Raw genomic sequence first — 17,500 nt, 5'->3', positions numbered from 1 at the left:
GTCCATTGCTGTGATCATGTCTGTTACTGTAATAATTTCTGTTACTGTAAATCATATCTGTTACTGTAATCATCCGTTACTGTAAACCATACCCTTTCCTGTAATCATCTCCGTTACTGCAGTCATGTCCATTACTGTAATCAAGTCCGTTGCTATGATCATGTTACTGTAATCATGTCCGTTACTGTAATCAAGTCTATTGCTGTACCTATGTCCATAACTGCAATCATGTCAATTGCCGTAATAATGTCATTATGTCTATTACTGTAATCATCTAAATTACTGTAATCGTGTCCATTACTGTAACCATGTCCGTTTCATTAGTCATGTCGATTACTGTAATCCGTTACTGTCACCCTGTCTATTACTGGAATATTGTCCATGGCTGTAATTCTGCTCGTTACTGTAATCAAGTCTGTTACTGTAATCATGTATGTTTCTGTAACTATACTTGTTGCTGTAATCATGTCCGTTACAATAATCATTTATGTTTCTGTAACTATACCTGTTGCTGTAATCCTGTCAGTTACTGTAATCAAATCTGTTACCACAATCATGTCAGTTACTATAACATGAGCCTAGTCTATTACTATAATAATGTCCAATATTGTAATCTTATCCGTTGCTGTAATCTTATTCTCGTCTGTAATCATTTTCATCACTGTAATCGTACTTGTCACTGCAATCATGTCTGTTCCTACGGTGATGATCGCCGCCCCTGCACTCATGTCGTTGTAATCAAACTAATCACTATATTGATCTATCACAATAACCATGTCCGTCCTTGTAGTCATGCACTTATGTCACTGTAAACATAATCGTCACTATAGCCAAGTCCGTCACTGTAATTGCATTCATCATTGTTATCGTGTTTTTTCAATGTAGTCATGTCTAATGCCGGAATCATTTCACCGTCGCTGTAATTTCACTGATTACTGTATTCATGTCTACTGTTACAATCGTAATATCTTCTTTTTAGTCATGTCACTATAATCATGTAATTATATGTCATTGTAATCATGTCATTATTGAAATTATGTTCGTCACTCATGTCCATTACTGTAATCATGTCAGTTGCTGTAATTTTGTCCGTTTTCGTATATCAGTTCTGAAATCATGTTCTTAGCTGTTATAATGCATAATGCTATAACTCTGCCGTTATTGTAAGCTTGTCGTTACTGAAAACACCTCTGTTACTGTAACCATATCCTGTACTATATCCTGTACGTCACTGTAATAAGTCCCGCTGTTGTATTCATATTCGTCACTATGTACGTCAGGTAATGTAACTATGTCTATTACTGTAATCATGCTCCTAACTTTAATTTTGTACTTCATAACAAAGATGTACAGATATTATGATAACCACATCCAAAATGATATTGATAACAATCGCAAATGCAACAAACTTAACAAAATGAAAATCATGACAACAATTAACAAAGATAACAAAAACAATAACAATGACAAAAAAAGGGAAAACGATAACGAATTAAAGAAGAAGGAAAATACTATAATTGTTTTATCCTACAACGTAATAATACTGTGTTAATAATACTGTCAAGTAGGAGCGTCAATAACACTGTCTAGTCAGAGTGTCAATAACACTGTCTAGTTGAAGTGTCAATAACACTGTCTAGTTGAAGTGTCAATAACACTGTCTAGTCAGAGTGTCAATAACACTGTCTAGTTGAAGTGTCAATAACACTGTCTAGTTGGAATGTCAATAACACTGTCTAGTCAGTGTCAATAACACTGTCTAGTCAGAGTGTCAATAACACTGTCTAGTCAGTGTCAATAACACTGTCTAGTCAGAGTGTCAATAACACTGTTTAGTTGGAGTGTTAATAACACTGTCTAGTCAGAGTGTCAATAACACTGTCAAGTAGGAGTGTCAATAACACTATCTAGTCAGAGTGTCAATAACACTGTCTAGTAGGAGTGTCAATAAAATTGTTTAGTTGGAGTGTCAATAACACTGTCTAGTTAGAGTGTCAATAACACTGTCTAGTCAGAGTGTCAATAACACTGTCTAGTCAGAGTGTCAATAAAACTGTCTAGTTGGAGTGTCAATAACACTGTCTAGTTGAAGTGTCAATAACACTGTCTAGTTGGAGTGTCAATAACACTGTCTAGTCAGAGTATCAATAACACTGTCTAGTCAGTGTCAATAACACTGTCTAGTCAGTGTCAATAACACTGTCTAGTCAGTGTCAATAACACTGTCTAGTAGGAGTAGCAATAACATTGTCTAGTCAGTGTCAATAACACTGTCTAGTAGGAGCATCAATAACACTGTCTAGTCAGAGTGTCAATAACACTTTCTAGTAGGAGTGTCAATAACACTGTCTAGTCAAAGTGTGAATAACACTGTTTAGTCAGAGTGCCAATAACACTGTCTAGTAGGAGTGTCAATAACACTGTCTAGTAGGAGCATCAATAACACTGTCTAGTCAGTGTCAATAACACTGGCTAGTCAGAGTGTCAATAACACTGTCTAGTAGGAGTGTCAATAACACTGTCTAGTAGGAGCATCAATAACACTGTCTAGTCACTGTCAATAACACTGTCTAGTCAGAGTGTCAATAACACTGTCTAGTCAGAGTGTCAATAACACTGTCTAGTCAGAGCGTCAATAACACTGTCTAGTCAGAGTGCCAATAACACTGTCTAGTAGGAGTGGCAATAACACTATCTAGTTGGAGTGTCAATAACAGTGTCTAGTCAGTGTCAATAACAATGTCTAGTCAGAGTGTCAATAACACTGTCTAATATGAGTGTCAATAACACTTTCTAGTCAGAATGCCAATAACACAGTCTAGTAGGTGTCAATAAAACTGTCTAGCTGGAGTGTCAGTAACACTGTCTAGTCAGTGTCAATAACACTGTCTAGTCAGTGTCAATAACACTGTCTAGTCAGTGTCAATAACACTGTCTAGTCAGTGTCAATAACACTATTTGGTTAGACTGCCAATAAAACTGTCTAGTAGGAGAGTCAATAACACTGTCTAGTCAGAGTGCCAATAACACTGTCTAGTCAGAGTGTCAATAACACTGTTTAGTTGGAGTGTCAATAACACTGTCTAGTTGGAGTGTCAATAACACTGTCTAGTCAGAGTGTCAATAACACTGTCTAGTCAGTGTCAATAACACTGTCTAGTCAGTGTCAATAACACTGTCTAGTCAGTGTCAATAACAATGTCTAGTCAGAGTGTCAATAACACTGTCTAGTAGGAGTGTCAATAACACTATCTAGTCAGAGTGTCAATAACACTGTCTATTAGGAGTGTAAATAACACTGTCTAGTTGGAGTGTTAATAACACTGTCTAGTTAGAGTGTCAATAACACTGTCTAGTCAGAGTGTCAATAACACTGTCTAGTCAGAGTGTCAATAACACTGTCTATTAGGAGTGTAAATAACAGTATAAATGGAGTGTTAATAACACTGTCTAGTTAGAGTGTCAATAACACTGTCTAGTCAGAGTGTCAATAACACTGTCTAGTAGGAGTGTCAATAACACTATCTAGTCAGAGTGTCAATAACACTGTCTAGTAGGAGTGTCAATAAAATTGTTTAGTTGGAGTGTCAATAACACTGTCTAGTTAGAGTGTCAATAACACTGTCTAGTTAGAGTGTCAATAAAACTGTCTATTTGGAGTGTCAATAACACTGTCTAGTCAGAGTGTCAATAAAACTGTCTAGTTGGAGTGTCAATAACACTGTCTAGTTGAAGTGTCAATAACACTGTCTAGTTGGAGTGTCAATAACACTGTCTAGTCAGTGTCAATAACACTGTCTAGTCAGAGTGTCAATAACACTGTCTAGTCAGTGTCAATAACACTGTCTAGTCAGAGTGTCAATAACACTGTTTAGTTGGAGTGTTAATAACACTGTCTAGTCAGAGTGTCAATAACACTGTCAAGTAGAAGTGTCAATAACACTATCTAGTCAGAGTGTCAATAACACTGTCTAGTAGGAGTGTCAATAAAATTGTTTAGTTGGAGTGTCAATAACACTGTCTAGTTAGAGTGTCAATAACACTGTCTAGTCAGAGTGTCAATAACACTGTCTAGTCAGAGTGTCAATAAAACTGTCTAGTTGGAGTGTCAATAACACTGTCTAGTTGAAGTGTCAATAACACTGTCTAGTTGGAGTGTCAATAACACTGTCTAGTCAGAGTGTCAATAACACTGTCTAGTCAGAGTGTCAATAACACTGTCTAGTCAGTGTCAATAACACTGTCTAGTCAGTGTCAATAACACTGCCTAGTAGGAGTAGCAATAACATTGTCTAGTCAGTGTCAATAACACTGTCTAGTAGGAGCATCAATAACACTGTCTAGTCAGAGTGTCAATAACACTTTCTAGTAGGAGTGTCAATAACACTGTCTAGTCAGAGTGTGAATAACACTGTTTAGTCAGAGTGCCAATAACACTGTCTAGTAGGAGTGTCAATAACACTGTCTAGTAGGAGCATCAATAACACTGTCTAGTCAGTGTCAATAACACTGGCTAGTCAGAGTGTCAATAACACTGTCTAGTAGGAGTGTCAATAACACTGTCTAGTAGGAGCATCAATAACACTGTCTAGTCACTGTCAATAACACTGTCTAGTCAGAGTGTCAATAACACTGTCTAGTCAGAGTGCCAATAACACTGTCTAGTAGGAGTGGCAATAACACTGTCTAGTTGGAGTGTCAATAACAGTGTCTAGTCAGTGTCAATAACAATGTCTAGTCAGAGTGTCAATAACACTGTCTAATATGAGTGTCAATAACACTTTCTAGTCAGAATGCCAATAACACAGTCTAGTAGGTGTCAATAAAACTGTCTAGTTGGAGTGTCAGTAACACTGTCTAGTCAGTGTCAATAACACTGTCTAGTCAGTGTCAATAACACTGTCTAGTCAGTGTCAATAACACTATTTGGTTAGACTGCCAATAAAACTGTCTAGTAGGAGAGTCAATAACACTGTCTAGTCAGAGTGCCAATAACACTGTCTAGTCAGAGTGTCAATAACACTGTTTAGTTGGAGTGTCAATAACACTGTCTAGTTGGAGTGTCAATAACACTGTCTAGTCAGAGTGTCAATAACACTGTCTAGTCAGTGTCAATAACACTGTCTAGTCAGTGTCAATAACACTGTCTAGTCAGTGTCAATAACACTGTCTAGTAGGAGTGTCAATAACACTGTCTAGTAGGAGTGTCAATAACACTGTCTAGTCAGTGTCAATAACACTGTCTAGTCAGAGTGTCAATAACACTGTCTAGTCAGAGTGTCAATAACACTGTCTAGTCAGAGTGTCAATAACACTGTCTAGTCAGTGTCAATAACACTGTCTAGTCAGAGTGTCAATAACACTGTCTAGTAGGAGTGTCAATAACACTGTCTAGTCAGAGTGTCAATAACACTGTCTAGTAGGAGTGTCAATAACACTGTCTAGTTGGAGTGTCAATAACACTGTCTAGTCAGAGTGTCAATAACACTGTCTAGTCAGAGTGTCAATAACACTGTCTAGTAGGAGTGTCAATAACACTGTCTAGTCAGTGTCAATAACACTGTCTAGTCAGAGTGTCAATAACACTGTCTAGTTGGAGTGTCAATAACACTGTCTAGTAGGAGTGTCAATAACACTGTCTAGTCAGTGTCAGTAACACTGTCTAGTCAGAGTGTCAATAACACTGTCTAGTCAGAGTGCCAATAACAATGTCTTGTCAGAGTGTCAATAATATTGTCTATTAGGAGTGTAAATAACACTGTATAGTCAGAGCGTCCAAAACACTGTCTAGTAGATGTGTCAGTAACACTGTCTAGTCAGAGTGTCAATAACACTGTCTAGTCAGAGTGTCAATAACACTGTCTAGTCAGAGTGTCAATAACACTGTCTAGTCAGAGTGTCAATAACACTGTCTAGTCAGAGTGTCAATAACACTGTCTAGTCAGAGTGTCAATAACACTGTCTAGTTGGAGTGTCAATAACACTGTCTAGTAGGAGTGTCAATAACACTGTCTAGTCAGAGTGCCAATAACACTGTCTAGTCAGTGTCAATAACACTGTCTAGTCAGAGTGCCAATAACACTGTCTAGTCAGAGTGTCAATAAAATTGTCTAGTCAGTGTCAATAACACTGTCTAGTCAGAGTGCCAATAACAGTATAGTCGGTGTGTCAATAACACTGTCTTGTTGAGTGTCAATAACAGTGTCTTGTTGAGTGTCAATAACAGTGTCTTGTTGAGTGTCAATAACAGTGTCTTGTTGAGTGTCAATAACAGTGTCTTGTTGAGTGTCAATAACAGTGTCTTGTTGAGTGTCAATAACAGTGTCTTGTTGAGTGTCAATAACAGTGTCTAGTCAGTATCAATAACACTGTCTAGTGAGAGTGTCAATAACACTGTCTAGTCAGTATCAATAACACTGTCTAGTGAGAGTGTCAATAACACTGTCTAGTTGGTGTGTCAATAACAGTGTCTAGTAAGAATTCAACAACACTGTCTAGTAGGAGTGTTAATAACACTGTCTAGTCAGAGTGTCAATAACAGTGTCTAGTTGGTTTGTCAATAACAGTGTCTAGTTGGTGTGTCAATAACAGTGTCTAGTAAGAATTCAACAACACTGTCTAGTAGGAGTATCAACAACAATGTCTTGTCGGAGTGTCAATAATATTGTCTATTAGGAATGTAAATAACACTGTCTAGTTAGAGTGTCAAGAACACTGTCTAGTCAGAGTGTCAATAACACTGTCTAGTTGGAGTGTCAATAACACTGTCTAGTCAGAGTGTCAATAACACTGTCTAGTTGGAGTGTCAATAACACTGTCTAGTTGGAGTGTCAATAACGCTGTCTAGTAGGTGTGTCAATAACACTGTCTAGGTGTGTCAATAACACTGTCTTATTGGAGTGTCAATAACACTGTCTAGTCAGAGTGTCAATACCACTGTCTAGTTTGAGTGCCAATAACGCTGTCTAATCAGAGTGTCAATAACACTGTCTTATTGGAGTGTCAATAACACTATCTAGTTTGATTGTTAATGACACTGTCTAGTCAGAGTGTCAGTAACACTGTCTAGTTTGAGTGTCAGTAACAGTCAGAATATCAGTAATGTTGTAGTGTCAGTAACACTTCGAGGTCAAATTGTCAGTAACACTGTGTTGTTGGTAATACTATAGTGTCAATAACACTAATAGTAGTAATAATGTCAGTATCATTAAAACTGTCAAGTTCAAGTGTCATATGCACTGTCCAGCCGAAGTGTCAGTATCATTGAAGTGTCACTGCAGTGTCATTAAAACCATCACATCACTATCACTGTTGTATCATCAACATTGTCTAGCCAGTAACACTATGTAAGTAGCACAGTGGCACTGAAGTGTAAGTGTAACTATGTTATCTGTAGCATTGCCTAGTCAGCATCACTCTAGTATCACTGCACCGTCACATCAGCATTACTGCCGTGTCATTTACACTGTCCAGCGAGTAATACTTTCAAGTCAGTATCAGTAACACTGTCGGATCGGTAACATTATAGTGTCTAGTTTCAGCAACAGTTAAGTGTCGGTAAGACTCTATTATCAGTAATACTGTTTAGTCAGTATAACTTGTATTGTCATGTCAAATTGTCTATAACACTGTAGAATCAGCGTAAGTCTGCTATATGTAATAGTGTCTAGTCAGTTTCAATGACACTGACAAGTCAAACTGTCAGTATCACTTTCGAGTAACATTGTAGTGTCAGTAACCCTAGTCGACATTTCAGTGATAGCAACACCATACTATTAGTTCAACTTTCTAGTTAGTGTCATGCCAATGTGTCGGTAAAAATATCTGGTCTAAGTGTCAGGAATGTTGTCAAGTCAGAGTGTCAGTAAAACTGTTTGCCTAAGTTTCAGTAACACTGTTATGTCAGTGTCAGAAAAAGTGTCTAGTCTAAGTGTCAGTAACACTATCATGTCAAAGAATCAGAAAAAGTGTCTGGTCCTAAGTGTCAGTAACAATGTCATGTCAAAGTGTCAGCAACACTATCATGTCAAAGCATTAAAAAAAGTGCCTGGTCTGTGTCAGTAACAATGTCATGTCAAAGTGTCAGTAACACTATCATGTCAAAGAATTAGAAAAAGTATCTGGTCTAAATGTCAGTAACAATGTCATGTCAAGGTGTTAGTAAAACTGTCTGATCTACTTGTCAGTAACACTGCCATATCAAAGTGTCAGTAAAACTGTCTGGTCTAAGCGCCAGTAACACTGTAATGTCAGTAATATTGCAGTGTCAGTCCCACTATCTAGCCAAAGTATTTGCAACACTGTAGTGTCAATAATACTGTCTAGGCACACTGTCACTGCCTAGCCAAAGTGTCGGTAACACTAATCAGATTATTGTCCCATCAGTAACATTGGTAGTCAGTGTTGATGACGCTGTCTAGTCGCAGTGTCAAGTCAAAAGTTTAGCAACACTGTCTAGTCGAAATGTCAATCAACTGTAGTATCATTAACACTGTTTAGTCAAAGTGCTGGTAAGATCGTCTATCAAAGAGCTACAAGCACTTTATTGTCTATTCAGTGTTAGAAGCACTACAGCGTCTGTTACACTGTCTAGTTTTCAATAGTATTGTACCGTCTGTGCACTTGCACCTGCAATGTTGCCGCCGAAGTTGCGTTCTTGTGTGAGGAACATTCGATTAAAGTGGCAAGAACACTGTTATATGTTGGTGTTAAACAGCGTACTAATAACACTTGTAAATCGCAGTTACAGAAGTATAGCCGTAGCTAAATCACTGTAGCGTCAGTAACACCAGTAACCAAAATGATAGCGAGTCACGTCAATAAAACTGGAACGATTAGTGTCATTACCAATCCGATTATCCATAGTCCTGGTATCATTGTGATAAACAAAGTGCACTAACATGGATCATAATACTGTAGTGATTATCAACAGTCAACGTTCAATAACGTGTTGGTGATAAAAGTCTCCCTGTCTGTCAAAATGTCAGTTATGAATGAGTGAATAGTGATTGGTACGTAACCATTAAATAAATAAATGAATATATAAATAAGAGATAAACAATTACATGAAAGTTAATGCTAAGATCGCAAAATGAATAGATGATAAAGTGATACCAAAAACGTGACAGTCAGAGAATCAACAATTTTGTGATAAATAAAACTGTCAAATTATCTTCAACCCTGGGATTACCAAACCTACAGTCATTAAAGAATAACACAATGATAGCACAAGTAATATTATGGTGCACAGAATAAAACTGTCGTTAGTAATTGTAATAGTCTAAGTAATAGTACACCGGTAACAGTGACGTACCGGAAATAGTTCGTTAGTCAGTGTCAGTATTTTGGTCAATATATCGATGGAAAAAGATAAACAAACTATCAGTAACAGCAGATGCTAAGAAACAGTAACACTTTCGTCGTCAGGATATCAGTAGCAGTTAGGCAAGTAATGTCTGCATCAGTGAAATATTACTAGCATTGCAATGGTCAGTGTCTGCAAGATTGCACTGTAAGTAATATTGTAGTATCCGTATTATTGGTCTGGCCTATTCTGTGAGTCAAACTGATAGTAATAATTTATGGTTTATAACACTTTGAGAGTTAAAACACGAATAACATTGCAATCTTTGTAATGGTCTATGTCAGTAACACTATTTAAAGCCTTAGTATGTCAAATATCATTACAATACTGATATACATATAGTGTCAGTTAACACTCATTAAAATATACTGGTTGGTATATCACTTACACGACATTTGCTAAGTAAATATGTAAAATAAAAGGTTGTCAGCGATACTTAGATGGTCAAAGTGACAGTATTAAGAATCTATTTTCCTCAACAGGACAGTCGTCTGGAGTTATCGTTTTACAGAAATAAAAGTGATTATGTGTAACCATTTTTTAGTACTGGTGACACTGAAGAAGCATCACAAAAACTATAGTTGTTTGTGGTAGTCGAATGATATTTAAATGTCAGTGAAACGGTCATTGTCACTCCTAGTTGTTTCTCAGAATGTCAGTGTCTTTAGTCACTGTGGAAATCCAAAAGAAGTCATCTATCAGCACGCACAGTAAATGGCTTATTATTTCCGCAGTGCTAGTGATGGTCTTTGTATAAAAATCAGTTGATATCAGTGCGATGATCATTGAGTTGGTCTGGAGTGTACAAAGAATTTAATATCTTTTTTTTTGGGGGGGGTCTTGTGTTAATAGTTATAATGAAGTAAAATGCGAATGACATTGTGGTATCAACAACATAACATCACGGTAACCACTTTGGATTTCATATGCAACCTATCGCTTTTCTATTTTCTATTGTCAGAGAATGTTATCTATACTGAAGTCATCAGAATCAGTAGCAGTGAAAGTATTCTCCCTTCAGTAGTTAATGCTTTGCGTCATTGCAGCAGTCAATAGTCTACATCAGTGCCTTTGTCAAAAAGAGGGATCGATCTGTGAGCAATACATTGTCATTGGCAGTAACATAAGACGTCCATATTGTAGTTCGAATCTTCAACAAGATTTCAAAAGATTTTGTCATTGGAGTTAAAATGGTCAATTTTAGTATTGCTTATAGGCGCCACTTGCATGTGATTATTTGTTGTGATAAAGTCTGCGTAAGACTGGAATTATCTAGATAAGAAAACCTGTTATCATCATGTTTCAGAATCAGTTACATGAGATTGACAGATTAACTATCCTTCCGTTATAATGTGAAAAAGGTTTCTATGTCTATTTGAGACAAAGGTGAATATATCCCTGTATGTATAGAAACACATTACAATGCATTATATATATATATATATATATATATATATATATATATATATATATATATATATATATATATATATATATATATATATATATATATACGGAATGCGAGACTCAAAACCAAAATGGTAAAACGAAAAACCATTTGGGTTTACTCGCCCGATGAGGAAGCCTGCAGGACTTCGAAACTTTACGAGTTCATTTATGTTCTTACTATGGCTGTGTCTTGCCAACGTTATAGTCTACTTTTGTTTCATATGTATGTATATGTCTATGTATATGTATATATATATGCATGTATATACATATACATATGTTTATATATATATATATGTATGTATGTATGTATATATATATATATATATACACACACACACACACACATATATATATATATATATATATATATATATATATATATATATATATATATATATACATATACATGCATATATAAATACGTATACATAAATGTGTATTTCACATGCAAAGGAAAGTCGAGTCTGTCTATATATTTCCCTTCTCATTTCTAATTGTAAATGATAGTCCAAGGAAAAGAGTCTTAAATATTTATTATTTCACGTCAACATATAATGTCTTTTGAAGACACGTCTTTGGTTCTAGAACACAATAAATAGTCAGAGTCGAGTCATGTACAATTAAAATCCGTAATTACCTGCGCTGATGACTATTATTTTTGAGACATTCAGAACTGTCAATAAGAATTAACAAGAGAGGAACATCTTCATATTACCATGAACATGTGGACACAAAATGCGTCTCCAATATGGGACTTCCTTTTGTATCTCCAAACTTCTACTCTAACCTACTATCCAAGAATAGATCTGATAACTAAACACTACTACACTGAGGACAGGCGTAGCACCACGTAACACCCCTGTCCGCAAATGCCACTTCATACCGTACGGTGCAAAGATAAGGCCCTTTATGATCGAGGAAGAAACTGCCATCAGTAACAGGTTATCAGGCTTTAGCAACAGACTTCCGGTAGTTGTACTCGTCGCCACGTCTCGTCGCTCGTCTTTATACCCATATAAACAGTATGTCCTCGAGGCTTGTTGAATAACTACTCACTGAGCAGTCACTGGCACAGCTTTCTTTTGTGTTTTTTGTTTTCGCAACGTTCTAAATCGTCTATAAAACACGGTCTTAGGAGCAGCACAGTCGAAGAAAAGCATGTCTGTCTTGTAAGCACCGTCCTGGCACGTAAAAACTTAAAGATAAATAAATAACACAACAAAAATCACTAACCCCTACAGATTATTATGGCTTCTAATATTTTCCACGGTTTGAGCTTTCTTTTTTCGCTCAACATTGAAGATCTCTAGACTTATGATAAGGAATTTTCTTTTGAACACTTTTAAAAATTCAATTATTAGTGTGGAAATAAGTGTGAAGTTAGCCATATACCATTTTACCAAAGTTGAGGTCCACCACGACACTCCATGCGGTCATAGATCATCTGAAATCACTAAAACCACGTTCTCTCAGCTGAAGAGCACCGTCCTTTGTCGAAACTGAGGTCAGTCTGCACAGATGCTAATGCACACCAAGGAAACAAAACTATTAGTCCACCGTGTCCTTCTCGTGTAAAATAGGCCTCGTATAAACCGAATAAGTAAAAGATACACCAAAGGAACATAAACTAATAGTATGAATTACCCCCGTGGTATGTGTACAACTAGTCTTCGTGTAAATTAAGCATATTAATCTAAGGTGTTTGTAATCATGTCACATGTAAACCGAAAAGTATTTTGATTGGTTTTGCATATGTGTTAACCAATTTCCTATTGACCCAGAATGTGTGTAACCAAGAAAAGTATTGCTTTTAACCTAGTGTATGTGTATTAAAAAAATATCCATTACAATGAGTATATGGAAACACAAATTACCAACCAACCAATGCTCGTGTGATAGTGTCTATCGTGTGTATGATCATCAAGGTACGCGTAAATAAAGATTGTATGACCTGGGACATACTCAAAACACCGCCTCAATTTCCACCCATTTTAGACTATTGCTTTTAGAAAAAAGAAGAAAAAAAGTAACGCAATTTGTGCATATGACGGACATTAGACCTTTTTTTTATCATATCACCCATACCCGAAAAAAAATTGAGCAGGAAGAAACTTATATAAAAAAAATATATATAACGATAACACATTTCAACTACGGAGGTCATCAAATGTTGTTAACTGAGATGATTTGGTTGATCCAGCCGATGAAGGACGAGACTTTCACGTAAACACCCGGCACATCTTGCCGACCGCACCCGAAGCCCCACGAGACCAGGCCGCTGAGCTCGTAGTAGCCGTCGACGTTGCACACCAGAGGACCTCCTCCGTCGCCCTGTGGAAAACGGGGTGGGTTTAGCGAAGAGTGTAAACAAATGTAGTAACGCGTGATACTGAGTGAAGATAGAAGATCTTGATGAGTTACTAAATAAAGCAGAGGGAAGTGAGGAGAGAAACAATCATTAGGTTTCCAGCCAGTTATTCGTTGATGAAACAAGATGAGTCTACCACATCATGCTTTGAGGAAGCCATTCGTCTTTATGTATTGATGGAATCAGTAAGTAAACGTTTTCAGAAAGCACAGACTGCAACATCGAGCAAAATGATCCAGTAAGACTATTTAACAAGTATGTGATGCAAGACCTATAAATTGCTATGAAAACACGAGTTTTTATATTGCACTGCGAACCTGGGTAAACAGCAATATGCCATAACTTTTTTTCCTTCATATACGAAAATATGTAATATAAATTTCTTACTTAGCAAGAGTGTATAAAGTATATACCAATTAATGGAAATAAATACCAAAAATAGATATATCTACAGTAAGGATCCGTTCTTTCACAGAGACACAGACAGCCAAATCCACACACACACACAAACCAAGGCGTCCAAGAAGAAAACAATCACAAAACATCTCAAGACGTCCATCATGCACTCCATGACACTCACCTGACAGGCATCATGACCGCTCTCTCCTCCGGCGCAGAAGGACGACGCGGGCAAGATGAAGATCTTTTCCGTCACTGCATTAATCTTCCTCACGCACTCGTTGTCAGACACCACGGGGACCTCGGCTTCACGCACTCGAAGAGGGATGGGACCGGCTGCGCACGAGTGGAAAGGTTGGTGAGTATTTTTTAAGCTTTCTTTTTTTATGGTGTCGTATTTATATGGTTGTTATTATCTTGTAATTGTTTGTTTGTTGCTATCATGATTTTTTTTTACTTTTTTGAGTATCGTATTTATATAATGTCGTTATTAATCACTTGTTTCAGGGCGAGTAATAGTTTCTTTGTTGTTATTGTTATGGAGATGTTTCTTTGTGAGAACATTGCTTTGATTTGCGATAAGGTTGATTATTAGTCTGTGAATAATGTTATTGCAAATGGATTATATATCATGTTATATGTATCCCACATGTAAAGAAGAGTCAACACGTAAATATACCAGAGACTTTGATTCTGAAATCGACGCCCAAAGAGAAAGGAGCTGATAAAAACGGCACCTTCAGACGGTCCACTGGAAAAAAAGAAAAGACGAAAGCCCCGCCAACACTCACTCTCGCCCATGTAGCCGTAGCCTGTGACGACGCATCTCTTTCCGGCTACTTGGTTGACTCCGCGCGCAGGCAAGCAAGCCAGACAAACGCCTTCCTTCAGCTCGGCGTGACCTGAGAGCTTCAGCAGAGCGATGTCGTTGTCAAGGGTCTGAGAATTGTGGTTGTGGTGGATGTAGGTGGTGGCCACACGGAGGGTCTGGGCGCCGGGGGAACCGAACTTGGTCGTCAAGTCGTGGTCGCCCACGCGCACGTAGATGGCGTCGCCGGAACGAACGATGCTACGGGGGGAGGATGGTGGTCAAAATGGTGGTAATGATAGTAATAACGATGATAAAAATAACGGTGATGACGACAGTGATAGTACTGATAATGATGATGATGATACTGATCATAATAATAATGATAATAGTAATCATGATAAAACATTGGAGAGCAGATACGTGGGTCCAGTTAATCTGGAAAACAAAATCATGAGTCCCTTAAACAAGACAAACTTCTCAAATGAACTTCCAACAACAAAAAACATCAAAGCTCCAAGGAGAACCAAAGCACTCCCCATGCACTCACTTGGTGACGCAGTGAGCCGCCGTGAGCACCCACTGAGTGCCGATGAGTGCCCCTCCGCACAGGTACTGGTTGAGCGAGTTGATAAGAGCCACTTGCCAGCACCACTCTCCCGGAAGGGCGTCCTCGCCTCCCACCACTCGCGCCGTCCTGCCGTTGGTGCCCTTCAGACCGCAGATGTACTTGCTCCTCACAGGGGCCTTCGTGGTTCGGATCACAGGCGGGGCTGCGGAGGCAAAGGAGACGTGTAGTGAAGGAGGCAATGAGTTTGTAGGTTTTGTGGATGTACCTGAGTGTTGGCTTTGCTTTTAACGCGAAAAGGTGTGTTTTTTTTTATTAGCAAGGCTAATGCATCAAATATATCTATGTTTTGATAACTCACTTTTTGAATATTTATTTGACTATCATCAATATATATTTCGCTGACAAAAGTCTATCAAAAGTGTTCCAAAATATAATGAATATACGCTCCCACACAGAGTATATCCCTATAGCAACGTCTGCAACACCGTGCCCTTCCTAGCAAAGAACATTCAAAACTGTTCCATTACCTTGCGTGACATTGGTCACTGGGTACGGTCTCTCATAAGGTTGTTCAGGTTGGTACGGCTTGTTGTACGGTGGTTGTTCATATGCAGGCTGTTCATAGGCGGGGCGTTCAAAGGCCGGGCGTTCGTATGGCTGTTCATAAGGAGGTTGTTCATATGGAGGCTGTTCATACGGAGGCTGTTCATAGGGAGGCTGTTCATAAGGAGGCTGTTCATACGGAGGCTGTTCATAAGGAGGCTGTTCATACGGAGGCTGTTCATAGGGAGGCTGTTCATAGGCAGGCTGTTCGAAAGGCGGTCGCTCGTAAGCAGGGTCGTAGGGCTGTTCGTACCCCGGAGGACCGTAAGGCTGCTGCGGGAAGTTGGGGTCGTAGGGGGGTCGCCACGCCGTGTCGTTCCGGGCGATGTTCAGGAACTCGTCCTGGCGAATGACTTCCCTGAGGGCGGACTTCGGCGAGCAGCAGGACGTCTTGGATTTCTTGCACTTGAACACGTCAGTCATCTCGGCGTTGCCTGGGGGGAGAGAGAGAGAGAGGGGAGGGGGGGGGAGAAATGAGAATTAATAACTAGGAATTGAGAATTAGGTGTTAAGAGCTAGGAATTAAAACTAGGTATTAATAACTGGAATTAAAACTATGCATTAATAACTAGGAATTAAAAAAAAACTAGGCTTTAATAACTAGAAATGAATACCTAGGAATGATGATGATATGTCGAAAGAAAAATAATAGTAAATTACAGATCTGTATATAATGTATAATATGAAATGTTTACAGGTAAATGTTCTAAAAATTGCTGCTTTTCGTGTACAAAAACGACCCTGAATTTATGAGATAATACAGATCGACATTCTTAATTATTCTAATTACTAAGGGATTATAAATCAGTTTTCACTGAAATCCGACTCCCGACGGCAGAGAGGCGCCTTACCGAAGCACGTGAAGGAGAGGAAGGGCTGGATGCAAGTGCCGGGACACTCCAGTCGCAGGTCGGGGGCCTCGGTCGTCGGCGGCGGCGTGGTGGTGGTGGTCGTGGTGGTGGTCGTCGTCGTGGTTGTGGTGGTGGTCGTCGGCGGGGGTGGAGGGGGTGTGGGGGGGCGGGTAGGGCGAGGCGGGCGCGGTTGCGGCGGCGGCCGGGAGAAGAGCGACGCGAACGTTTGGAATGCGGGCGGGACGCCGGGGCGCTCCGGTGGGGGTTGCCTCGGAGGGGGAGGGGGAGGCCGACGGGGAGGCGAGGGGGGTGGGGGGATGTTGGCCGGAGTCACTTCCTCCGCCCGGTTGTCGCAGCAGAAGTGGCCCTCGTCGCAGCCGGAGGCCTCGACGATGACGGACGGCTGAGAGCAGAAAGAAGCCACGATGGAGGGCAGGCACGTCCCTGGGCACAGCGGCAGGGATTGCTCGGGGGCAGATGCGATGGGGGGAGGCGGGGGAGGCGTGGTGGTCGTGGTGGTGGTTGTGGTCGTAGGATCCGGACGCGGGGGGCGACCCTCTGGAGGAGTGGGCTTGGGGCGACGCCTCTTGGTGACGCAGCACTTGCCGCCGCGGGGGCACTCGCCCGAGCGGTCGATCTCGTCACAGAGGAAGGCGAAGAAGGCGGCGACGCAAGTGCCGCGGCATCGGCGCTCTTCCGGGATCGTGCTGGGCGGGGTCGGGGCAGCGGCGCCTTCGGGCTTGCGGGTGTATACGGTCGTCGGCTGCGGGGCATCCGTGGTGGTCGTCGGTCTCTGCGTCGTGGTTGTGGTGGTGGTGGCGGTAGTCGTCGCCTCTGCAGACTGGGATTGCTGTTCCGGCTGGTTCGGGAGAGAAGGAGATGTAGGAGGAGGGGGGGAGGTGGAGACGCCATATTATATTGTATCACGCCACTAGCAGTTTGAAGTGAATTAATAACAGCAGTAGAATTAATACATGGTGGAGGTACACAAACCAAATGATAGAAGCAACATCCGATTATACCAAACCACAAGAGCCAAAACAAACAAGCACACCAGCTCACCAGTGCCCCTCGCCCCTGCCCA

General features: G+C 39.9%; 1 protein-coding gene across 2 annotated transcripts in view; it reads right to left on the bottom strand.

Moving 5' to 3' along the window:
* Nucleotides 1–11,331: 11,331 nt before the first annotated feature.
* Nucleotides 11,332–17,500, bottom strand: part of LOC122260029 (protein masquerade) — a 23,030-nt gene continuing 16,861 nt past the window's right edge. For both annotated transcript variants that reach the window (XM_043027115.2, XM_043027116.2), the window contains 6 exons: nucleotides 16,417–17,275; nucleotides 15,490–15,999; nucleotides 14,942–15,164; nucleotides 14,375–14,652; nucleotides 13,765–13,919; nucleotides 11,332–13,147 (listed from right to left, as the gene is read on the bottom strand). In XM_043027115.2, coding sequence (XP_042883049.2) covers nucleotides 12,980–13,147; nucleotides 13,765–13,919; nucleotides 14,375–14,652; nucleotides 14,942–15,164; nucleotides 15,490–15,999; nucleotides 16,417–17,275 — 2,193 coding nt within the window. In that variant the 3' untranslated portion in view covers nucleotides 11,332–12,979. The remainder of the gene's footprint in view (nucleotides 13,148–13,764; nucleotides 13,920–14,374; nucleotides 14,653–14,941; nucleotides 15,165–15,489; nucleotides 16,000–16,416; nucleotides 17,276–17,500) is intronic.

Source organism: Penaeus japonicus, unplaced genomic scaffold, assembly GCF_977035675.1.
Source record: "Penaeus japonicus unplaced genomic scaffold, GWHDUDI00000001_assembly GWHDUDI00000006, whole genome shotgun sequence".
NCBI lineage: Eukaryota > Metazoa > Arthropoda > Malacostraca > Decapoda > Penaeidae > Penaeus > Penaeus japonicus.
The sequence above is the reverse complement of the archived record's forward strand: the minus strand, read 5'-3'. Positions and strand labels throughout refer to the sequence as shown.